The 25,354-nt window shown below is 43.8% G+C and overlaps 2 protein-coding genes across 5 annotated transcripts in view; one reads left to right on the top strand and one right to left on the bottom strand.

Moving 5' to 3' along the window:
* KLHL6 (kelch like family member 6) overlaps nt 1-17,125 on the top strand; it is a 22,096-nt gene extending 4,971 nt beyond the window's left edge. The window contains exons 2-7 of one of the 3 annotated variants that reach the window (XM_069791982.1): nt 511-676; nt 6,207-6,656; nt 9,051-9,288; nt 12,688-12,890; nt 13,809-14,022; nt 16,613-17,125. In XM_069791982.1, coding sequence (XP_069648083.1) covers nt 511-676; nt 6,207-6,656; nt 9,051-9,288; nt 12,688-12,890; nt 13,809-14,022; nt 16,613-16,734 — 1,393 coding nt within the window. In that variant the 3' untranslated portion in view covers nt 16,735-17,125. Of the gene's footprint in view, nt 1-510; nt 677-6,206; nt 6,657-9,050; nt 9,289-12,687; nt 12,891-13,808; nt 14,023-16,074 lie in introns of all 3 variants that reach the window. The other 2 variants (XM_009924825.2, XM_069791983.1) reach the window with 2 other exon arrangements.
* GPR148 (G protein-coupled receptor 148) lies at nt 15,279-25,354 on the bottom strand. 2 transcript variants are annotated; one of them, XM_069791985.1, is made up of 2 exons: nt 22,757-25,354; nt 15,279-15,389 (listed from the first exon to the last, which is right to left on the bottom strand). In XM_069791985.1, the coding sequence occupies exon 1, from the start codon at nt 24,240-24,242 to the stop codon at nt 23,184-23,186; it is 1,059 nt and encodes a 352-aa protein (XP_069648086.1). In that variant the 5' UTR covers nt 24,243-25,354; the 3' UTR covers nt 15,279-15,389; nt 22,757-23,183. The 2 variants fall into 2 exon arrangements, 1 of the variants encoding a protein (XP_069648086.1); XR_011326127.1 differs by lacking the exon at nt 22,757-25,354 and adding an exon at nt 21,261-21,751 and having other exon boundaries at nt 15,281-15,389.

Genomic DNA, 25,354 nt, shown 5'->3' with positions numbered 1-25,354 from the left:
GGTTCAGTCTAAGCAGCATTCTGCAGCTTGGAAGCACAGGGATATTGACCTTGCCAAGGGTTATAAAGTACATGTGCTAAGTGTTAACAAAGTACGGAGAATGCCAGCGGCTTGGAGGTTTGGGCTTAATGAGCTGGGCCTGTACTAGAAACAGAAAGGGTAAGAATCTGTAAGAGGCCAGCAGATGAGACATCACAACTGCTCTGCAGCATCAGTCCAGACACAGATCGCTACTCATGGAAGGTCCCAGCTGCCTTTTGCCGCCATGGAGCTCCAGGTCTACAGTAGAGTCCAGCCCTGGGGTATCCATCATGTGTGTATGCCTTATCAAACTCATGAGTAAAGAGGTATGAAAGCAACAAAAGGGTTTTCCTTGTTACTTTGCTACAGGATTAATTGCATAAAATATGAAGCAATTTGAGTATTCTGTGTTGAAATCTATATAACCAAATGTTTTCAGAACGCCATCCTGGCTGGGATGCAGTAAAAGATAAATGGCTTTCTTTTCAGGGCCATGTTCTGCAATGATTTAAGAGAGAAATATGAAGAGAAGATCATACTTAAAGGAGTTGATGCAGAAACCATGAATATACTTTTGGACTACACCTACACCAGCAAGATGCTCATCACAAAGCAAAATGTACAGAAAGTCTTAGAAGCTGCCAGCCTCTTTCAGGTACAGATAACTCAAATGCAGATAACAAAATCCAGTCTTGTTGCTCTGGCAACACCATGTCCTACCCTCCTTAACACACTGCAAACTTCTCTGATTTCATGGATTCTGGAGGCATTTTGCCTCATATTTACTTACATTGTGGTAAAAAGTGGCAGTCACAGCCATGTACTGGAATGCTGCTGTGCTGGGTGCCAGGCAAACAGGCAAACAGCAGTGCTCTGCTTTCAAGAGCTGCTCCCATGTGCTGCCTGCCAGGCAGCAGGGTTGTGTTGCTGGGACAGTGCTCCCCAAGGCTCAGGTCAGCCTGTGAAGGCTGGTCACCCTCCAGCCCAAAAGGGTTAGTTGGCAGTGGCTGGCACGGCCAGCCAGAGCAGGAAGCTAACTTTGTCTTTCGCTCTCCATTGCTTTCAGATGGAGGCTCACCAGCCAAAGTTAGCATCCTCCTTTGTAGCACTCGTGATGTAAAGGGTTTTAGTCATGACCTGGGACTTGTGAGAAGTCAGACTTGAGCAGTGTTACTCAGCCTTTGGTCCGTGAGGTATTCACGTGTCCTATAAACCACCTGTGAGGTCTACCAAATTGCAGTTACTGGTACCAAGCTGCAAACTGCTAACAAATTGCAACTAGCATAACCTGCCAAGTGCCAATGTGTGTATGTGTCTCCCGTCTTTTCATTAAGGAAGGCAAGAAACACCTGACTCCATAATCATCGTGGTTCATTATGAACTTGATTTTTGAATCTTACATGGGAGGTTTTGCTCTGAAATGAACCTGTGGCCTTTGGGGTAATGGGAGCTGGTACTTGCTGTGGGGAGAGAAGGGAAAGTTATCACAAAATGCTCCCCAAGGTAACTCAGAAAAGGTGGTGTAGCTTTAATGTTGCCTGGGGCTGAAGTGCGGTAACTTTACTGACATTTTCAGCAGACCCATACTGCAAACTGGTAGCACTCAAAGGTTACTTTTGGTTTGTCTTCAGGACACTTTTCTGTGTTCTGTTTGTTTTCTTCTGAACCTTTTTTGCTTAGGATCATTCCTCAGGTATTTTTTTTTTCTGGAACCATCAAAAGTATAAACTTTTTTCCTTTCTTTTCCCTATTTTTCATTAAAATTAAGATTAAATTTGATTCCCAAGGCTGGTGCTTTAAGAAAACTATCAAACACTGTTAGAGTAATGATAAAATCATGAGGGTGCCATGAGCAAAAATAGTAAACTACAAAACCCTAGAAAACGAGGAATGTTCAACTAAAAGCAGCGATCCCAAGTCTTACTGCAACAGTCTTGGATACTATCAAGATTTATAAGGCCTTAAAGCCTCACATTATACATGGGTGAGGTTTTTGGCTGAAAACGTGTTTCGTGTAAAAAAGATTTAGTAACTACTAGCATTCTGCCAGCTTGTCTATGCTATTGATGCCGAAGAACAAACACAAATAGTTGAAAGAGGCAAATGTTTCATTTCAATATGTCAACAGCTGAAAAGATTAATTCTGCAATTTATTGTAACATTTTTGTTTGGGAAATTCTTTCCTTTCCAATTAATGACATGTGAGAAAACCAAATTCCAAATAGAACTTTTTTATCTGACTAGCAACAATTTTTGGCAGTGCCTCTTTTCAATCTCTCAGATTTGACAACCAAAAAAGAAATAACTTGCACAGTTCTAGATATTCCAATCCACTTTTCTCTAGAAACTATTTTTGGAAGTTTTACATAATTATGCCTTCCCATAGTCCCTTCCAATAGGTTTTCACCAAATGCAGCCAAAACTGTCAGTGGGAAGAGGTGGAAGGCCATTCAGAGAGACCAGAAGTCCCTGCTGCAGTGTGCTTTGTGCACAGAGATTTTCCCCTGGGGCAAGCAGGTGAAGGGTTTGGAACAGGGAGCTGCTGAACAGCTAAGCCTCACCCTGAAGTGACCCAGACAAATTTTTTCCACCTAGAGCACAGTTGCAACATGAGTTCAATAGTCACCTCCTCTGTCTGGGCTGGTGGCTGCCCAGCCACCATGCTCGCAAGGCTGGTGCCGACCCTGGATCCAGGCCAGCACCCTCTGCCACCCGTGCTGCCTGTGGAGCAGCTCATCGTTTCACCTCTCGGTAGGGCCAAGATCTCATCTGCTTCTCAGGGCTGTGGCAGAGTGCTCTGCTTCCCCCACGGTAATTCAACAACAAACTTCAGACCTGTCTACACCCCTCCTGCCCCCTCAGGAACCCCTGTATTACCCCACTTCCTCAGCATGGCTTGGCTGAGGGGCCACGTCAGCTGCTTTGGTGGAAGCAAAGAGACAGTGGGAGGGAAGCACACTCCTGAGCAGATGTAAAAGAAAGAGTATTGTCGCGAAGGGCTGTGCTGACCACTGCCATGGAAGTGCCAGGATGCCCCTGAGCTGCCTCACTCTGCTCTAAGCAGAGCAGGGCTGCTCTGCCCCCAGGGCATGGCTGAAGCACCACCAGCCTGGTGACCTTACAGACTCCCAAAGCACCTCTCGGTATGTTAATCCACTTTTCATGAACAAGGCACTCTAAGGAAAATATTTTGCCAATTATCTGAAAACCATCCTGTAGCCACTTAGCAGTGAATGGCCAGGGTGGCTGTCACAGGACAGTGCTAGTTACACTGCAGCCACTGTGCGGTGCCAGCCATGCCAGCCAAGAAGGCGTGATTTGCTAACGAAGGGCTTCTGGGCAGCTCCAAGTCCGAGATCAGTTCGCAGGCTCAGAAAGCTCTCAGCTCCCTGGAGAGCCACCCTGCGAGGGTCACTGTGCCCCTTCACTGCCCGGCTGGCTCCCTGCCATGGGGCTCCCTTGGGACACAGGTGTTACTGCTGCCCCTGCAGCCACAGGCAGAGCGGGTGGCCGAGGGCAGCACAGCTGCAGGGTGCAGGATCTGACCCTGAAGTGTGCTGCATACAGAGAGGGATTATGAATAAGAGCCCTTTCAACTACCATTCCCTTCCCTTTCTGGGGGTTACAGCAGGAGGCAGGGCTGCTGGCACTGCTTACACTAGACAGTTGAATCAAAGCTGAGACAAGCAAGGACTTAAATGGGGAGAATAAATTTTATTATTCAGAGAGAAGGCCAACTGGAGGCCAAGCAAGCATATGGGATGTCTTTAGCAAGTAAGAACCTCTATTCAAAGGGGTATTAGGAGGACCCAGTTATTGAAGAAACTGTTCCCAGGGAACAGGGCTTTTAAAATGCCTGGGGTGGCATTAGGAAGGGTACTCGCAGAAGGGAAAGAAGAAAATTTAGAGCTCTGCAAGAATAATCACAGCAGATGAAGCAGAAGCTCAGGGGTGTCTTCCTCCTGGGTGCTTTCCTGAGTCACCAGCTCTCATGGGACTGACTGAAACATGCCCAACAAGTTTGGGGGCGTTTTGGAGGGAGTTTTGTCTCTAAATGAAGGGAGTGGTGGGGAGACAGTGCAGCACAGAGAGGAGGAGCAGCAGCCAGGGGAAGTCCTCCCTTGATACACTCCCTAGCGGTCCGACCTCTCTGGTTAAGCCCTTGGCAGGGACCATTTCTCACACCCACACCTCGCAATTCCGCATTCATCTGGCCACAAGCACAGCTACCCAGCGTGATTAGTAGTGCCTGTGTGGCCGTTAGACCAGTGTGCGCCGCCTGGGAGAAAAGCCTTTGGTGTCATTTCATGAGTATCGCTCTTAACAAGCCATGTATAAATAATTAGAGCACTCTACAGTGGTTGGGCCGTAGGCTGGTGAGAACGTCATTGTGGGGTCTATTCCCAGACTTGTGGATGACTTGATGAGTGACCTGGGCAAATCCCAGATTTGGTTTTTTGCATCTCATTACTGCCAACTTTTAAAGGGCTAACGCTTAACCTACCTCAGGTCTGAGGACTACCTGGTGTTGGCAAAGTCCTTTCAGATCCTCAGGGAAAACGCATGGGTGAGTTCAAAGTGTTAGCCTTATGCTAGCCCAGAGAACAGGCAACGTGAGCATGGCAGGCAGTGAGCAGCAGCTGAACTCTGCCGCAGTGCCACAGTGTGCCGCTGACATATTTATATCACAATGGCAGCAACATATTCTGAGACCTCGTGTAACCTTGTTCATCAGTCAGTTGCATTTCTCTAAACTCTTGACCACATCTAAATGTAAAACAGGAACCAGGCAGTCTGTACGCAGTGTCTGCGATCGCTCAGCTCTGGTAAACAGTCTAAATGTGTCAACATGACACCCCCAGGGTCTGGAAGATTCTACTCTAATTACTGAAACAAATCTACATACTACAGTGTTTAAAAATGTTTCACTTCCTCTTTGCCCCTAAATTGCTGTTGTACAACTTTCCCCACTGGGACAGAATGAGTTAAAATGGTTTGCTTGCTGATGCTGGATGGAAAAAGGACCCAAAAAGCATGGACGGAAATGCATAGCATCAGTTCTGACCCATCTTTTCTATGTCACTGTTTGCACTGCTCAGTGGCAAAACCAACACAAAATACTGATGCCCTATTCATAATCTGAAATCACAGAGGCAACGGAAAGCTCAGGATGAAGCACTGTAACTTATCAGTTCTACCCAAAACTGGTTCCCAGTTCCTGAATAATCACCAGCAACCCAGCTCACATCATAGTTCATGGCAAATGCCCCGCAGACATCCGTGGTCTGGGATCTGCACATCTGGGACCCTCAGGTGGGGCTGTTGTGTAAAGGAGATTAATGAGAGTAGTTGTGAATGCCCTATTGAATGCAGACATGGAAAGTTCTTTGATTAAGCAGAGTCTGTGTGTAAAACGTGCATCTATGTTTTTTTGAACCAATGGTGATGACAAGGAAAACAAAGGTCACTAAAACCTCCAAAGGCCTTCCCCACAACGGACACTTGCCAGACAACCCTGGCTGTCAGGCAACTCAAAGATTTGCTGATGGTCAGTCTCTTCCTGCCACATACCCCAGTACAGGACAGCATGCCCATACCCTCTGGGGGGGCCGCACTTTGGCCCAAACCTCCCAGATCTCAGCACTCATTTTCCACCACCCTTGCAAGGCCTCAGATGTGTTCAGAGTTTGGATGTTGGGAGCACAAATGCAGACAGTGGAGCCACCTGCACGCCAAAACCAGACTCCCTTCTAGTTGATCTGAGCTGACATGCAAGATGAAGCAGGGTAAGCACATCTGAAGCCTGGGGACGTTATCTGTGCTTTGTAAGTCCATGATTGCTAGTGCTTTGAGATCTCATGGAGGGAAGCGGAATGGTAGAAAACCCTTTACTTTTGTGAAACAAATAAAATTCATGACTGTCACAGGTCTTCTGTGTTCTGCAAGAGGCAAGAGGAGCAATATGGATGCAGAGGGAGAAAAAACAGTGGGAGGAAGAAATTTTCATTGCAGACTGCAGATTCTGGGAGATACATGTCCTTGTATGACTGATTTCTTGTCTCCCCCAGCTCTTTGCTGTACTGCATGTGGCTGGTTGGGACCCAGCCCCAAAGCTCCATAGCTCTCCTGTGATACAGTCATACAAGTAACTGCTCTGTGCTTATACATGTTTTTTCTGTCCACAGTTCCTTCGCATGGTAGATGCTTGTGCCAGTTTTCTCACCGAAGCCCTCCAGCCAGAGAACTGCGTTGGCATTCTGAGGCTGGCTGATGCCCACTCCCTGCACAGCCTGAAACAACAAGTGCAGAATTATATTATCCAGAACTTCACACAGGTCCTGAACTACGAGGAGTTCCTGGAGCTGCCGGCTGACATTCTCTGCAGCACGCTGAAGAGTGATGATCTCTACGTCACGGAAGAAGCACAGGTGTTCGAAACTGTAATGAACTGGGTCCGTTACAAGGAGTCGGAAAGGTTTCCTCTCCTGCCATATGTGCTGGAGAATGTCCGGCTGCCCCTCTTGGACCCCTGGTATTTCGTAGAGACTGTCGAAGCTGATCAACTCATTAGACAGTGTCCAGATGTCTTTCCTTTGCTCCAGGAAGCAAGAATGTACCATCTGTCAGGCAATGAGGTGAGTCAAAAAGGAAGGCATTTGCTGCTCTTTCTAAATGTCTCATGGTTCTGCTCAAAAATCCCATTGGAAGGAGCAGTACCATGAAGCACAAAAAGGTGCTTACACTAAAGTTTCACTAACTGGTGCTACTGAAAGGTCAAGGTGGGCCTCACCAGTTATCCTGCTGATTTAGAGAGTTTAGAAGCTTTTGGTAGGTTGTTTTAAAACAAAGTACAGCTTCCTGTTTATGAATATCTGAGCTCGACCCTTCATACACATGTGCGCAGCTAAACAAAGACCCCAGGTGACTTCCGTAGTAAAAAGGAAAATGGTGTTGCTCCTGACACCTCACCCTCTTAGCTATTATTTCGAGCCTAAGAAAGGAAGAATAATTTTCCCATTAAACTGTGCCACAATCTGTAATGGCTCTTTCAAATCTGAATATGTAACATCTCCACCTGTTACTTATGGGGGGAAAAGTTTCAGGAGAGAACCTTCCGTGAAGAAGACGGTCTTTTCCCAGAGGAGAGGTCTGCCTATCTTCCTCATTTGTAGGCGTCCCTGCACCCAAAGAGACAGGTTCATCCTGACATTTGGTCGAGTCCTGTCCTGCCTGCTCAAGGTAGGCTGTGGTGGATCTCCTGTTCTTCAGTTGCCTGTCCTCTTTGGAAAGTTAGGTATCAGTCACATCTCCTGGCCCAAAATATGGGGTAGAGGGAAGAGCAGCCAGAGGTCAGATTTCACAACAGGAGCAAAGGTGTGCGAGCATGTGAGGAAACACGCGTGCCTCCTCAGTCAGAGAGTCAGAGGAAGGCAGGAGGCCTCAGGAGCATGTTGTGGATCCATTGCTAACAGTGGATGTGTCACTGGCAGGGGTGGAGAGACCAAGGGCTCTTTGTGCCGGTGACTGTGTAAGACAGTACACAACGACCCGGGGCAGTGCCAGCCAGTCTGGTGGGAAGTCCTCAAAGAAGCCTTGCCCCACTCAGCAGTGCTGTCAGGTCCACATGGGATAGATAAAGGGAGTGTTGCTCAGGGCTGAACACTCATTACACTCATCTTCAAAGGGGCAGCCGTCAGAGGCAGCCCTGCCAGCTATCCTCCCCCAGGCTGACACCTGGCAATGGTGACAGACAGGTTAAAAACAATTCTGAGAGCTGGCAAGTTCTGGGACAGATGTTTTCCAAAAAAATGCCTAATAATTTGCTAAACATAGGGAAAATAAAAGATTTATGTCTGTGTAAAGAATATTTTTTAGTGTAGGTAAATTATGCCAATTTATAGAAACATGTTAAAAGTAGAAAGAGAAATAAAACTGCAAGCAAGCTGCCTACTGTCACAGCATTTAACCTGTGGGTCCATGGACTGCTTCTCTGGGGTGTGCAGAAGGTAACAATTGCAATTACTGCAGAGGAGTACAGACCTCTCCCAGCAGATTTTGAGGGTCTGCAAATTGGCAAATGCCCTCTGATACAGCATAAGCAGAGGAACAAATTTATGTGCTCCCCATGACTTTTACACTGCATTTCTTCCAGTATGAAAAATTGGGGGGTGGGGGAGGATAAAGAAGATTGTTCCTTCTAACCTTCAGCATAGAGCCAGCATACTTTGGGACACTAATGCACTCATTTCCACTTGCTTGCAAGTATTTCCTCCAAGCAGAACACAAGTTTCCAAGCACCCTCTGCATTCTTTGCTCCTGGTGGACCTCTACCCGGGAAGTGACTTTTTCCAGTATCCCTGAAACAAAGACCTGGTCAATAAACTGGGCCAACAGGCAGTAAATTAGAGCTAACCACGCTTCTGAGCCTGATGCTGGCTTTAAGTAAATCTTCTAATTTTGGCTTAAAATTAAGTCTTATATAGAAAGAAACAAATTTAAAAAAACACAGTTGAGAATTGTTATTGCTTTGACACATACCTCTTCAGAACAAATAATGAGAGCACTTATTTTCTGCTAGTGCTAATTGCAGTCTTGCTCTCTCCAAGCTCCCCACGGCATACACAATCCTTGGGGCTCTCCTATCTTGCCCTCACTCTGTCAGCCCAAATAAAACATGTCCTTTTCAGCTGCCTCACATGCACCCAGCCTTGTCACTAGTGCTCACCTTCGTAGCTCTTGGTGCCACCCTGGGAATTCCCAAGAGGATCTGAAAGGATCCTAGTGAGTAGGCAAAAGCAACTAAGTCCAGTGTTGGAGAAATCCTGCTGAAAGAAGTATACAGCAACCTCTACTGAATGCCTCTAGGATGATTTCCAGGCTTTCAGCTTAGAGAGCATTTGATAATTGGTTCAGGTGATGTAAGCCAGTTTTGATTTGTAAAACAGGTAATCAGAAAAAAGGTCACCAGACCTTTCTGTAATTGTAGGTATAAGTGCCCTGTGTACTCACTCTGTCTTGCTTGCATTTAGATTATTACAGAAAGAACCAAGCCCAGGATGCACGAGTTCCAGTCTGAGGTGTTTATGATCATAGGGGGCTGTACAAAAGATGAGAAGTTTGTAGCAGAAGTGACTTGCCTGGATCCTTTGAGGCGGAGCCGCCTGGAAGTAGCAAAATTACCAATCACAGAGCAGGAGACAGAGAATGAGAATAAAAAATGGGTGGAGTTCGCATGCATTACGCTGAAAAATGAAGTCTACATATCAGGTAAGGAACAAGACATTGGGAGTGGAAGAGAGGAGCAGAGGGTTCTCACAATTATTTCCAGCTTTTATTGAGAGCATCTTGAGGCAGCTTTAGGAGATTTAAGCACTACAGGTATTCCTAACGCTTTGACTCTTAGGCTCCAGAGAAGCACTGGATGTGTGAGGACACTGCCTAGCCCTGGTTTTAGCACAGGATTCCTTTTCAAACAATATCAATCTATATGCACAGCTACTTGTGTGTGGTACTGTAAACACTCAGTGACTGTGGTCACGGAAGGGCCCCAAGAACAGTTTACCAAACATAAAATGAAGAATAATTGCTCCAACATCTTCTTGTAACAAGTCCATTTGCAGCTCCACATGCATAAGCAAAATCCTGCCAGAACCTGACTCATTCTGCAAGAATTGGTCAAGAACCTGCAGGGAACTGTCACTGCTGTTTGGCTGCTACCTGAAACCTGCACTTTCAGGAGCGCTTCAACAACCATCAGACAGGACTCTAGAAGTGCCCACTTGCTAATGGGAATATTAACTGTCAAAGCCAGATGAAACCCAATGGTCCAGACACACAGCATGGGTCTGAACATCCCATTTGCAGCCCCTCATCCTGAGAGCTTCAGGAGGCATATTTAACTTCCCACCCAAAACCAGTTGAGCTGCATGTAGGGGTTTGATCCTGGAGCTACAGAGTTTTTACTTTGACAATCAAAAAGGTTAAACTCAAGCTTGCTAGTCAGTTTGACAGCTGGTTTTGATGGCCTGTCAAAAACAAGTTTGATGATCTCATTCTGCTTTCCAGAGGAAAAGTGACAGCAAGCTTTTAATTGCTGTCACGTTACAGACCACCTTAGAGAGCAGTGCCTCCATGGGCAGGATACTTCTTCCTGCACAATCATCCACCAAATTCTATGCTCACTTTAAACAGGAGAGTAGAAAGGAGGGAGGGCTAAAGTGTGAATGCTTTCCTTAAGTATGAATAGTGGTCCATTGACTGTATTCAAATATCTTCCATTGCATTCTTTCTTTGGGGAATCCACATATTTTTATTACCTCATTCCAATTTAAAGTTTATTAAATCTTTATCCTGGGATAAGAATTAGATTATTCCTTCCTTAGTTACAAATAAAGGAGGTTTTTTCCTTTCAGCCCATCACAGGGAGTTTCTTTTTACTCTGGCCACAGACCCTCTGTTAAAAGTTAGCTGTAGAGGGGAACCTAAGTCAAACATCCCAACTATGGAACATCCCTCCCACCTTCACACCCTTGAGTTGAGAGGTCTCTTCTCCATTTGCCTTTAATCTGCTACTGTTTCCTCTTTTTCACAGTCACAGGCTTTTTGCTTCCTTTTATTCCTGACATCTTTTCCAGTGTCTCTTCTCTGCTTTTCTTTTATGCTCTATCCAGGCTACTTCCAGACCAGGCTAACACCTTCCCTGCTACGGTGAGTCTAAGCTGGCTTTCCTCTTGCTGCTATTCTCACAGGCCCTCTTTTTTCCTTCTCTCCTTAATTTTGTATCTTTGACTCCTTCTCACCGTTCCTTCTTAGCCTTTCTCCTATCTCCTTTTCACCCTTCCCACCCAAATAAAAGGCTAAGTGGACCAAAGTCATTAGTAGTTTCTTTCCAACTAAACCAAAGTATTAGTGTCTCAATCCCGATTAAACATCTGCTTCCTCCTGCGTGTCCTTCTACTCTTGTTTTCTTTCTTTTAGCTCTTGTGACTTGGTTCTTTTGTAACTTGGCTTGCATCTTTCCTAACTTGATCTCCCCTCCCATGTGCTCATTTCTCTTGGTATCTTGGTACAGTCTGGAGCCTTCCCTGCTCTTTTAGCATCTGAACAATAGGGAAGTCCTTTGCACAAGATTATGACTACTTTTAGATCATCATTTCCCCGATCAGTTTAAATGCTTTGACTGGATGGACTGAAACACTACATTTGTAGTGTAACTAAAAATGACATGAATTATCAGTCACCACTGTTACTTTTACTAATTTAGTTACATTTTTTCCTCAAATTAGAAAGAACTGTGGTCTAGAGAGAGAACAGAAACAAAATAAACCTCCAGTTGTCTCAAAAATCTCTCCCTACCCTGTGATGTGCAGCAAATTCACCCACCCAGTTCAGCTCAGGCTCCTACCAGAGTTTCAGCCTGTGCAGGAAAGAACAAGTTCATGTAAAAGGGAAATTTCAAGGGAGGGTAAGGGGAACACCTGCAGTCTCTCAGCCCCATTGTAACCATGAATGCTGCATTCAGGCCCTTCAGCCACTTCAGCTATTTGAGTGCAAATAAAATTCAACACATACATGTGAAAAATACTGAGACAAAAGCATTACAAACGACTCTTTCTAGCATGCTAATTATCTCCTATTCAATCTGCTGTTTGGCCCAGAGATGAGCTCCATCAGTTTGCAGTGATCTGGCTGCAGTACAGAATACCAATGAAGGCAGACACTTTCTCAATGGAATATGAATTCTCTTTTCAGTATATTCAGCAGTGAAGCAAATGTTTAATCAGGTTGCAGATGATGGAATAAGCTACTCAGTCTGTAAATGTGGTTTCAGGCTTAACTAGATCCATTCGTATTGCAGTTACACCCAAAATTATATGCAAACAAAAGTGCTTGTTTAAAACACTGCTCTCTGCTTTAGCATGAGTAAAGATCTGCTTGCAAGTCAGCTCTAGAATGAATTTGCAGGGTCCAGTTCTGATCTTTAATCTATAAATATGAAGCAAATCCAAGTCAGTAGAGAAAGAGACCAGAAGGAGAGGTAGAAAAATGAGATCTCCCAGCCATATGGTCCCAAGGCTAAATAGTAAAACTAAGACATCAGGCAGGGCTACTGTTGATAGGAGTTCCGAGTCAGGGCTTTTGTTTTATGATGTGAACTACTAAGCTAGTGGACTGGATCTACCCTGCACAAACTGGCAGTTCCCCAGCGCAGGCCTGTTGTTGAGGGATTTGGCACTACCAGCTGCAGCATCCTGCACTATCTTATTTAAATCACGTCTGTTTATTTGTCACTTTGCAGCATTCTGCAAAGCCCTGGTGGTGCATAAAAATCTCCTGCATATCACCATGCTATGTGTGGTTGGTCATTCACTTGGTATTAAAATGAAAGTGGTTGTGATCTGGTAAAGTGAGGAACAGTGATTTATCTTTACTGAATATTTGATTGTAGAAATCATTCAGTTTCCTTCACTATTAAGTAAACTAAATCCAAAATTTTCTTCTGGTATAACAAGGCCAGGCCATTGGTGTAGGTATTTAAGAAGCTAACAGTAAGTACCAATGATTTATTTTTTACTGTCCAAGAACATCTTTAGATTTAAACGTATTGGGGATTTTGAGTAAATACAAGCTATGCTATCATATTTACATGTGTCTCGTACATTGCAGGTGGCAAAGAAACAAAGCATGATGTCTGGAAATACAACGCCTCCATCAACAAATGGATACAAATTGAGTATCTAAATATTGGGCGATGGAGGCATAAAATGGCTGTGTTGGGTGGCAAAGTATATGTCATTGGTGGGTTCGATGGCATGCAGAGAATCAACAGCATGGAAGCATATGATCCCTTTCATAACTGCTGGTCAGAGGTAAGATGCTGCATCACATAACATTTTAATCAGAAAATGTTAGGGCTTGGAATCATAAAAATGAACAAGACAGGATCTAGTACAATTCTTTTCAGTACTTCTGGTCTGTAAAAACCCTAAATATTTTTTCTATAGAAATGCATATCCTTCAGAAAGTAAAAATCACAGGACTGCCTGCCAGTCATTGCCTGTGAGACTTCTAATGCCTAACGTTCCTTTTCTTAGTTGGCTTTTAAAGCTAGTAGTCCATAAATCAGTAAGAACATAGTATACATGAACCAGAGGACAGGCTGAAAACTACTGCTTTGATACATTATATATATATATATATAAAATATGTATATCAACCTGTGCATTATATATGGTATCGGTTATATGTTTAAGTTGTAAGTACAGTTTTCAAGGTAAAGAGGATGAAAAAAACCCCAGTTCTACTAGCTGTACTTCAAGCAATGAGAGGAGAGTATTAGGAAGCCAATTAATCCATGAAAGTAATGATATTAGGCGTCATAATGGCAGATACAAGCCCCAGTTTTTAGATGATATCAAGCAATGCGGAGGAATCGTAACAATCACAGCTGCAAGTCGAAACAACCGTATGAACAGTTTCTTGTGTTTTTTCAATGTACATATGAATGTAAAGGAGATTTGGGGCATTTCTGACATTTCCTAGCTGTTGAATTGTTGATAACGTAATTTTAATAACAGCATTTGAACAGAGCATATTTTTATTAAGGGTTTTACAGTCTTAAGAAAAAGCTGAAACATACTCCTTCCTTATTCCTAGAAATGTCATCTTCTGAAACCTGCTGATCATCTTAAAAGGGATGTCTGACTTAAACTTCAGCAGGCTCCCACCCCATAGGCATCAGTCTGACTACTTCAGATGGTTACTAATGATTTTTTATGGTCACACAGGCTGCTCCCCTCATGGTCAATGTGAGCTCCTTTGCAGCAGCGAGCTACAAGAAGAAACTCTACGTGATTGGGGGAGGACCCAACGGGAAGCTGGCGACGGACAAGACTCAGTGCTATGACCCTGCCACCAACACATGGAGTCTGAAAGCTGCCATGCCAGTAGAAGCCAAATGCATCAATGCCGCAAGTTTCCGTGATCACATTTATGTTGTGGGTAAGTGAAGCATTAATGGTCCTTCTTGTCTAGACACAGCAGGGCTTGTTTCTGTGTGTTAGTTTTACCCACAAACTCTATGGAGTATCATCAAATGATCAGATGGCTCTTCGCATTGAGCTTAGTGAGGGATGGGAATCCAGCACATTCACAAACAGTTGTGAAGGAGTCACCAAGTCAAACTTCCTGTTAGCATGGAAGGTATCTTGGAAAGCTGGAGCTAGCCCAGAGACAAATTTAAGCCATCCAAAGGTGGGTTCGTAGTGGCAAGGGCATGATCTCATCACTACATCATGTCTCCTCACCTCTCCAGGGGCATTACACAGCCCACTGCATACAGGATTTATGTAGAGACATGAGTACTAGGAGCAGGTCACAGGAGCACAGCCAGCGTGCTTGGAGTTAATTCAGTCAATTGCCAGAACTGGAAGCAAAGATGGAAGAACAAGAATTTAATGGTGAGCTGAACGGTGGAGGGAGGAGGGAGCCTGCATCTCCAGATGGTGCTGGAAAAAAACAAAAGAAGGAAAGAGGAACATATGTTTCCAAAACAGGAGCTCTGAAAAGTTCCCCCTCCCTCTCTCAGCCTTGGTGCAGAAAGTTTCTCACTTGCAGGATAATCAATATGGTGCTGAGGGCTGGCATAGAGCCAGAGTATCACCAAATAATAAATGGTGTTCTGAAGGGAGATTTATCATCTGCATGTGCGCACACACACACACACACACACATATATATATATATATATATATATGTATATGCATGTACCTTGTATGTATGTAAATACCTCGTGCTTCTCCTCAGCACAGGGTTTGACCTCACCCTTTTTGTACAGGATGACAGACAGAAAGAGAAGGCATGACTTACGGGCTTGTTGATACAACTCCTGATAAAAACTGACACGATATTCCAGTTACATTCATTCAGCATCTTTCAGACAGGAACATCCACCAGTAAACCTATTGTTTACCTATCTGAGAAACAAATCTATTTCAATCACATAGAAATCAGCCCCAACTGAAGTTTAAAAGATAAAAGAGCATTTGATTACTGCATCCAAAGCAATCAAATTACCCAGACCGATGAATTACTAACTGCCAGATGAATGACTATAACTAACAACATGTATGTTTTCAGTCTGCTCCAACTAGGAAATAAAACTTAAGTCACCTCACAATGAGCTGATCATCCCTCAAGTACTGGACTAGTATTGTCAAAACCAGCATTTACTGTAACTACAATAGACAAATACTCACTTTGCCACCAGGTAGGATCCCAGGCACCGTTGCACCTCATCAATAAGACCACGGCTTCAAGGTTTACCCACCCCTATTCTATACAGCTGCTATAGAAGACACATCCAGTCCCTGCAAATTTCAGAATAAGAACCATTTAGCTGTTGGTACTCTCAGGAAGGAATATATTTCCATAGCCTTCCTTGAGTATTGAGGTATTGACCATTTTTCAAGAGAAAAGGACCCTGCAAAATTGGAAAAGGTGCACAAAAGGTTTCAAAAATAACTGCAGATTTGGGAGAAACTGAAGGTCACTCTCTGTTTAGCATATCCATAAGAAGATCGTTGGTTCAGTCTGACAAACCCCTAAACAAGGAAGAGGCTTTTGAAAACAGCCAGCTCTAGGAAGAAGGAGGTTTGATGGACAGATGGACACTGAAGTTAGAGGAGTCAGTGAAAAAAAAAATCATGTACCCATTTCTAATACCGATACCTTACCACACCTAGTCCTTCAGGATCTAAGCTCTTTTAAACAAGACTGTATTATTCTAAAGTTGTGTCCTTAGCTGAAGCAGCAGGTATGAGATAGGTCTGTTGCTGGGTACACTGTGGTCACACTGCATGACCACAGCAGTTTGTTCTGGCCTTAAATTCCACAGCCTTATGAACAATAAGTGGCCTTCTGTGGATCTGGCTTTCAAAACAATAAAGCATCCTGTGACCTTGTTTTTTCTTAGCTTTGGGGCATAAATCATTCTTACGAATGTCAGGAATGGAGACTTCTTGAAGTGGGTGGTTTAATTAAAATCTCTTACAGGAATGGCCAGTGCAAACTGATATGCATTTCCTCTCCAGGTGGGGCAATGAAAGCACTCTACTCCTACAGCCCCCAGGAAGACACATGGTGCCTGGTGACTCAGTTCACCCATGAGAGAGCCAGTTGTGGGATTTCTCCTTGCAACAACAAGCTGTTTATCACCGGGGGCCGAGATGAAAAGAATGAAGTCATTGCGACAGTGCTGTGCTGGGACCCTGAAACTCAGAAGCTAACAGAAGAGTGTGTCCTGCCTCGGGGAGTGTCTCATCACGGGAGCGTTACCCTCAGGAAGTCTTACACGCACATCCGTAGGATTGTGCCTGGGGCAGTTTCTGTCTGACCCTAGGAGAACCGCAAAGAAACCCAATACCTCCGTGCCCCTGTGGCACAGACTGCAATGATGTTTTTTAGCTGCAGGTAGCAATGGGTGGAAATACTGCCACTGGGGTCCTCTGGGGAGTGTCTGTATATATGCTCAGTCCTTGCACTTCCTCTGTACAGTATATCCTTAAATTATCTTAATTCCTTCCCTCCACAGAAAAACAAAGGGACCAGCTGTACCTTACTCCTGCCAACACAATACCTCCAAATGGGCAAAGAAACATGATGTGTAGGTGGGAAATTTACTTCCCAGCTATATCTGCCCTGAAATGTGCTTGAATTGGCTCAGCCTGGTCCTGAAGTTTGTTTAACTATTTATTGTGTTAAGTTGGATTTGCAGCACCTACTACTGAAAAAGAGAAGATGCTTTTTTGAATGAAATATTTGTAACTTCAGTGAAATGTAAGGTCATTTCCTCCAAAGCTGTGCTTTTTTTCCAGCGATTGGCATATTAGATTAAGTTAAAACTGGTTGGTTCGTTTGTTTGCTTGCTTGAAGACACTTCGTTAGTTTTTCAGTTCTGCGCAACCAAAAATATCCATCTCAGTCTGCAAACATTGCCGTCATTCCCAAGAAAGAGACTGCACAGGCTGCAAATATAAATGAACGCTAATCTGGTTCCACTGAACATTCACTGTAGCTGTTTTCTAATAAAGATGACCAAAACCTAGTTTCCCTTTTGTTCTGTTCTGGGGTGGTTTACTGTTCTGCCTGAAAGGCTTTTTCCTCTCACTGTTGCTGTACAGAAGTGGGGTACCGGTGCCCCCGACTGGTCGCATCCCTGCCTCCATCCCCACTGGGTGGCAGTGCTCTCCCAGGATTTTTCTCACGGGTTTTGATTTCCTGGAACGCAAACGGACAGAACAGTCTGCTGGAGAGAAAAACAGTTCCAGGTACTGTTCCCAGCCTGATTCCTGGGACCATCACATGCTGTACTAGAAGGGGCAAATGTTCAACAGGCCAGGAGGGCCCGAGTCTCAAGTCCCAGCATCTGGGTCAGTTGTAGAGAAAGAAAAATAAACACTGAAGAGGTCATGCTCAGGACGCTCTGGGACACTCTTGGCCAAAGGCTGGGAACATATTCCTGTCCCTCCTCCCCTGCCTAGTTGCTGGAAAGAGCCAACTCACCATTAAATCAAGACAGAAGAAACACTGTGCAAAACAAATCTGTCCAAGCAGACAGCAGTGACTCCTTCCAGCCTCTCTCCCTCTCTGTAATGTCTCCTTTTGCCTTATACAGTATTAAAAATAATATTTCTCTCATGTTGGGCTGAGAAAAAAACATGGGTTCCTGAATTTCAGCACACTAATGCCAGAGTCCTCAGCAGTACAGCAGGGCCCACAGACCATACTGGTGAGACTGCTGCAACTGTGCAGGTTGAGCAGGGCAGACGCAGCCCATGAGGTAGGTGCATGCCCCCCAACAGGTCTCCACCGTGTCCTTCCCTCAGAAAGACTGCAAGAAATCCTGTCTCTTCTGCAGTTTGCTCCGTGCCTTGAAACTCAGTTCTGTGATTCCAGCCAATCCCCACATTTTCTTACCCTAATTTCCCCCCCGTCCTTCCATTTTCAACTATTTTTTTAAATTGGTCCCCTTCCTTCTTTATGTTCCTGTCATTCTGCTGGATGCAGCACTTCTCATGCTTCCATGCTGGCCCAGACTGTCCCATCACACTCTATTTTTCAGAGGGCACGAAGAAATGCCCTCTAAAAAGAGTATTTTATTCCAAAGGGTTTTTGTGAAGAACAGTTACCACCTTTGACTTGGCTAGCAGTACTGGCTGGTCTACAGGGACAGAGAAGGTGGATGAATGGGGTGGGTTTCCCTTTCCCCTTGAGAACCTGCGTTTCTGTATCTTCACCTGTTGCCAAAACTAATGATAGTGGCTGCTGAAGCTGACCAGTTCTTCCTACTGGGAATCATCCTAAAAACTAGTAGCCCTCAGGAAGTGGTCGCTAATTTTTCTCTTGAGAAAAATAATCCACTGAGTTGGAAAAAAGTTTTCCAAATAAACTTCCAAATACAAATTCCTAACTCTACATATCACAGACAGAAAACAGCCTCTTGTCTCTCCTGTGGTGGTTCCCCAGCCACACCTGCAGACTTTGGGCAAGCACGAGCCAGACCATCGCTCACTGACAAACAGCAGACAACAGAAACACAGCTTGGCTCCTTTCCCTTTCCTAACTCATGAGAGTCTCTCAAAAATTCTGCTGTCTTAATAGCAGTTCATGAAGAGTTGTTTTTATTTGCCTCCCTGCTCTTCGTACCTTTCAGATTCATGGTGCAATCTGAAGGACTAGAAGCATATTGAAAAACAAAACCATTCAGGATCAGTAGCTTTAGGAATATGCCAAAAATCATGAGGCTTGTGAAAAAATGGCAAGAACTAGCAGTGCTGTGCCCCCAGTTACCAGCAGTGAGGTGGGAGTGGAGACAGGAGACAACAGAAATCAAGTCGCAAGGAAACTTGTAATTTCCTTTTCCTATCACAGGTTTGCTCTCATCTGTTATACCCACCTCCCACAGGGAATGACCACAATTACAGTTTCTGTCCAAAGGATGTACAGTATCTCAGTGTACAAAACCAGCGACTAGTGAAGCAAAGAGCAGATGACTGCCTGCGGGAGCTGTGTAATCTGTCTCAGGGGCAGCCAGTGCTCTTCCCCAGCGCTGGGATGCAGCCCAGGAGTACTCAGGGTTGCCTTGAGTGCAACCAGGCAAATGCCAGTTTCCTTCTGACCTATTACTATATTAAACATCCCTTAGAAAATGACACAGCCAACTGATGGAGCAGGAGTAGACACTCTAATATTAATCACTAAAACTGCAGGAGGTTAATTATTTTTACTGAGTAATTACTCAAATTGTAGCAAATGAACTAAACCCCAAATCCAAAGCTGAGTGCATGTTTACCTGCCTGGAGATTCTCCGCATCTCATGACACTGAAACTGATCTCATTTGAGGCACAGATCTAACTGCAGATTTATTTATTTATTTCTCCAGTGCTGTATGGCACAGACCCAACCCCTGGAATGCAGGTCTGACTCCCTTCAGTCTGCAGGTTACAGACAGCAGTCAACTGCACTGTAAATCCAACTGAGAGGGAAGAGAGCAGTGGTAAGCGAAGTGACAATGTTGGCACAAGAAAAGAGGGGGAAAACTGACCAGCAATATATTTAGGCTAAAAATTAGAATACCTTTAGTGATTCATGCTATTGCAATTCATTAAAGGATTACTGCCCCCAGCTGCCAAATCACATGTTAAAGTCAACTGCTCTCCATTTCACTTTAAATTAAAATGCTAGGCAGGCACAGTGACATCCAAGAAGTTCACTTATGCAACCTGGGAGAGGTCGATACATGGGCTCTGGTAAAGTCTCAGTTTGATTTTCCAGAGCTTATGTGGAGATATCCTTACAAGGTTGCTAATCACTACAGCCATAAGGTTCTGGCAAATGAAGAAGCCTAACAATCTTTAAGACAAAACTCAATATATTTATGAAAAGAATTATAGGTACCTAGTGCTTGTGATGTTGCCCTGGTGACTCCTTTGGTCCTATTCAGATAGACTGGGGAAATCCCCAAAGGCCAGTGGTTCAAGTGTATGGTGTGTTTCTTCTACACATGCTGTAACATACTGCTTTTGTACCAAACAGCACCGTAATATTCCATGTGAAGAAGTTGTCTACAAGCAGTCACTTAAGCAAAGCTGACCTATCTAATGTTAAACCACCTTAAAGTGGATTAATAAAATATCATCAACTCACAGTGCAGATGACCGTTTAGAATTCCATTCAACGTAACTAATCTCAGTTCAACTAAAATCTTTTCTAGGCAAACACCCATTTTAGGGAACAATTTCCAGGACATGAATAAGATTATTTTATTCATCTTTCTTAGCAGGTTACTTCGACAAAGTAGTGTTTTGTTTGCCTGGTCCTTATGATATCACTATATACAGATTTCATAGATAAACTTGCCACGATCACCAATTTACTTCCTCCATCTTTCAGTGTCCTTCTTTATGTTACCAAACTTCTAGTTGTCTCTAAATATATCCAGGGGATGTGTATGTAAGAAAGAGTTACAGAATTGGCAATATAATTCTACCCAAATCTGTCCTGGAGATTAACTTCATAATTGACAGAAGTTAGCAGGAAGATCAAGTACTATTAACCTGCAGCTACCCAAAGTCACCTATGGCTGTGTATAGAACTACCTTACTTTATACTATTTACACAGTTATCTTTAGTACTTAGCATGCAAATTTACAATATAGGTAAACTTCAGGTGATAAAGCTTGAAAGAACCTTGCATGGACAAAACAACCTGTAAGTTACCAGCATCTTTGTCAATGGGCATTGGCATAAAGATTTGGCCCAGGATACAAACGGCCTGGGGAGTTATGGGTACCTCTTCCATTCTTGATCATATTGCATGCTAAAGGGATTTAGCAGAAAGCACCTGATCTAGTATACAGACATTTTCCCCATCTTTCCTAGTGTTATGGAAGAGCCCTGTTATAGGATGAGTATAAAGTCTTTATAAAAACATAGCTTGTGTGATGGATGTCTATGGTACATTCATCTTGAAGAAAAATGAAAGCAGCCAGTAAAAAGCAACTTCTAGGTCCTAATTTTTTTATTGAAGACTATTGAGAAGAAATGTTGGGGTTTTTTCTGGAAAACAAAGCAATTACTCAGGAATTTAATGCTCCTTTGGGTCAAAATAGGTGAAGCACAAAACCATGGTTAAAGAAAATATGCAATATTACAGTTTATTCACTTGCAACAACTTTACGTTAGAGATGCTCTTACACAAGAAGTGTCCCTTAGCGGCAAAGCCTCTGTTATGTCCTTGCTCATTCCCAGATCTGAACTGGAATTTGTTACCCCCCTCAATTGTGCTGACACAGCTGTTCGCAGAACATCCTATAAACCAGATTGCTGGGATGATCTCGGTTCAAATGAAAACACCACCACTTCTCTTTGGAGGGATATTTTTAACCTGAAACCCCAGAAGCAGTTGTATCAGCAAGCTGGAGAGAGCAGACACTGCAATGTGAGGAGAGTAACAAGCAGTCTGGGAATGAGCAGAGAAAGAGATCAGCAGGAACCTCTCAAACAGGATTCACTGCCAAAAACCATCTTGTGCAACCAGACACCGATCTCCTCCTGGCTCACACTTAGTGGAATTCTTCAGATGAGGGTGAAATACCCAAAAGCCACATTCAGCACTTTCTGTGTATTGCTTTAAGCAAACAGAAGGTGGAGAGATTCTGCACACAAGGAAAATACTGCACAGAGTGAAATCAAGGGCCATTTTCTAATGCCTTTTTCTTTTAAGTCCAATGTATTTTTGTATAAAAAGTAACAAATTCTAAAAATATTATCTTTAGAAATACCAAAGCTCTTTTCTCAAGTCCAAGGAATGGCACTGCAATTTAATTTTCTCACACTGAAGTTTATGTCTAATGAAATTTTGCGTTCTTTAAAGATCAGAAATATGTTTTACTTATCTTCTATAGGTAGGTGGCTGATCTGGAAAACCTTAAAGGCTCTTACAAGATACCATCTTTCTTGGCCCTGAGTATATCAACAGGCTCTGCAGCCTCTCCTCCTGACCTTCCTAGGGGTTTGGTGGCAGGTACCCAACACCAGCTCCGATACGGTGCAGCTGTAACCTGCGATCAGGCTGCTAGAGAAGATTTTTGTGAGCCAGAACTGGGAGATGCCTCATCAGGGACTCAGAAGCAGTGTTTATGCTTAGTCTTTCTCCCCGGGTCATGTCTGAGCTATGCCATAGGTACACTGGTGCCCAGCCTCACACCTTGCTGCTCCTGCCCTGCTGCCCTAGCTGCTGGGCTCAGTCTTGGCCTGGTCACATCAGTACGGACCCAGCAGGCAATCAGGGCTCTAGGCTGACCTAGACTCCCCACAGTCACCCACCCGCTCACCTCACCCAGCACAGGCACAGCGGGACTGAACCCTGCAGGGAGGTACTGCCACCCACTGCCCCCAGCTCGTTTTCCCTCACCGAGCAGCCCATCCATCTGTGTTATGCCCTGACAGCGTCATGTGCCAGGCTGCCCAACAGACACTGATCAAAGATGACTTCCCATCAGACTGAGATTTTATAAAAATTCAGTGTTTTGCAGATTGGCAGACAGAATCTGTAAGGCAGCTAATACGCTAGCACACTGCGCAAGGTGAAGCACAGCATTTCACTGAGTACAGCAGTTTCCGGAGGCCCCTCTCAGTGTATGTTTTAAAGAATAGGACATATTGGCTCCCAACCTTGCACGAATACACTGTGAGTGAAAGAAATAGCTGTTCTGTTCACAGCACGTTTGGTTAAGGATCCTCTCTGCTGTCAGTGATGCTGTCAAGAGACCTGTGGTTACCCCCTTTGCTTTGCACCATCGATTTTTAATTTTCTATTTTCCAGAAGGGCATCTGCCACAGGTGGATGAAAATGATCTTGATTCAATATGTCCTCCAAAAGATACTGCCTTCCCGCATCAGAATGAAGCTTAGAACTTCATCCAGGGTAGCGTTTGCTGTATTCTCAGCTGTGATGTGATGAAAGATCTGCGGCCTTCAGGCACCCAGGAGACAGAGTTCTTCTTCAGATCACTTCTTCAGAAGCTGAGTGATTTCCATCAGGCTTGCATGCTAACAAGGTAAGGACAACTCCTCTGCTGTGGCTGTGCTCTGCATTGGCTCAGGATGGTGATGGAGCAGGTGACACCAGGCGAAGATGCTTCCTTCTGACAATGGATTTGAGAGATGCTGAGATCTCTCTGTATCGAAGCCCATACAGAAAAGGGAACAAAACTTTAGGCAGAATCATCAGGACATTGCAGACTGTCAGGGAGACCCAGATTCCTGTCTGCAGTCTGATGACAACATTAATGCACAAGAACGATTCTACAAAAAGGGCCAAGAGCGGAAAGAAGTAAAAAAATAACACAGTGTTGTGCATTAAAAATGTTACACTGGCTCTGGAGCAGATGCTTTCCCATATACCCGATTGTTTGGTTTTAAAATACAAAATAGCATAGCAACAAAATATTAGAGACATGCAGAGAAAGATAACTGTGGTAGAAAGCCAGAAACAGAGTTTCACAGCATCAGTCCCATTCAGAGTTAATATTAGTATTACTGGAACCGAGCACATTTCCAGAACACAGGGTACAAAGCTGTGAGTGCTTGATAGCACCAAGAAGAAAATTCCAGGGAAAGCCCCAGAACACATCCATAGTAATACAATAATTTTTTTAGTTCGTGAAGGAGGCAAAATAGCAATGTAGCGCAAAGGAAACAAAATAGCTATGTATGTGTCCAAGACTATTGCAGCAGCTGTGAACAATCCTCCACAGTAAGCCACTGCCAGCAAAAATAATAGGAGGACACAAGCTTCCTTCGGGAGATGTACATGTGCTGCATTGAGAGCAGCTGACAGCGTGTAGAACAACAGGTATATCAGATCAGAAAGCAGAGCATTTCCCAGCAGCAGGTACCTTGTTTCCTGACGGATGCTAAACGTAGAGAAGATCACAAACAAGATGGCAGGAATGATGAGGACACCTGCCACGAGGCCAACAACTGGAGGGATTAAAAACATCTTCATGTTTGTGCCTGATGGGTTGAGAGCCCATTCCTCCAGCAAATAGTACAAAGAAGCATCATCCAAATTTGAGGAACTGTTGAACTCTGTTTCCCTGTGGCGGTATTCAGTTGCATTTTCTTTCTTCACTAAAGCACAGCCAGAGAAGTCCATTTCCTCAGGATTTTGGGATGATTGTCTGACTTGGAGAAAGCAAAATCTTCTACACTGAGTCCTTAGAAAGGCAAATGAAGCAGAGGATGCAAAAAGCCCATGGAAGCAAAGTGACTTCTGTAGCCAATTCTACCAGCTCTTCTCAAGAACAGAAAGTTGAAACTTGTAAGTGAATTCTGTGGTGCCAAAAGATGTTTTTGCCTAAAGTGGAGATTTTCTTTTCTTTCTCCAAAAACTAATGTTTAGAAAATAGAACAAATCTTTGTGTGCTTTAAAAAAAAAGTCTAAAGCCCTCAGCTAGCTCTTTCATCAGAAATGAACAGGTTGATCATTTTCAATAGTTTGAGTGTTCTCATCACATTATCACTCCAATGAGGCAGATGAAATATTAGCTTGATTAAACAAATATGCGATGATACAGAATAACTATTCCACATGTACTAATGTAGGAGAGTCATAAATGTGATTGGGTGATGTTTTGTACCAATTTGTATGCAGTAACACAATTGATTTGAAGTGATCAATAAAAAAGGCTCTCAATCGTGTATCACAATGGCTCTAGTGAATGAAATTATCTTATTTATAGATCACAAACATTTTTGCTTCATGAATCAAATAATGTTATTTACAGATGATAAGCCTTCCCCTGCCTTTTTTAATGCATGATATACAAATACTGAATTCTCATCTATTGCAGACTTACAGTCAATCTGTGAATTGTCTGGGATGAGTGACATATACTATAACATACCAACATACCCTACAGCAGACTTGGCATTTCCAATGTCCATTTGGAGACCTATTCTAGCTTGCTGGCCAGCACGCTGCTGCTGCTTTTACTATCAGATCTCAGTATCAGAGCTGGGGGCGCAATGAGAGAATTGTGAAGAATCTGGACTGTGAGAAGGAACTCTTCAAGTTCTTCCAGTCATGGTCTGATCAGGAGAAAAGCTAATTTTTTTTAATAGGATTAACGCTGGCTAATAAAGCTTTAGTTTTAATCAAAAACACTGTACTGATGCCATTGTTCATCATCTTGTGTGATGCAAAGTGGGCATAGCAGCACTATTTCATTTCATGGTCTATGCCTCCTGCAGTTGCTTAGCCCTGTG

Source organism: Haliaeetus albicilla, chromosome 9 (assembly GCF_947461875.1).
Source record: "Haliaeetus albicilla chromosome 9, bHalAlb1.1, whole genome shotgun sequence".
NCBI classification, from domain to species: domain Eukaryota; kingdom Metazoa; phylum Chordata; class Aves; order Accipitriformes; family Accipitridae; genus Haliaeetus; species Haliaeetus albicilla.
The sequence above is the reverse complement of the archived record's forward strand: the minus strand, read 5'-3'. Positions and strand labels throughout refer to the sequence as shown.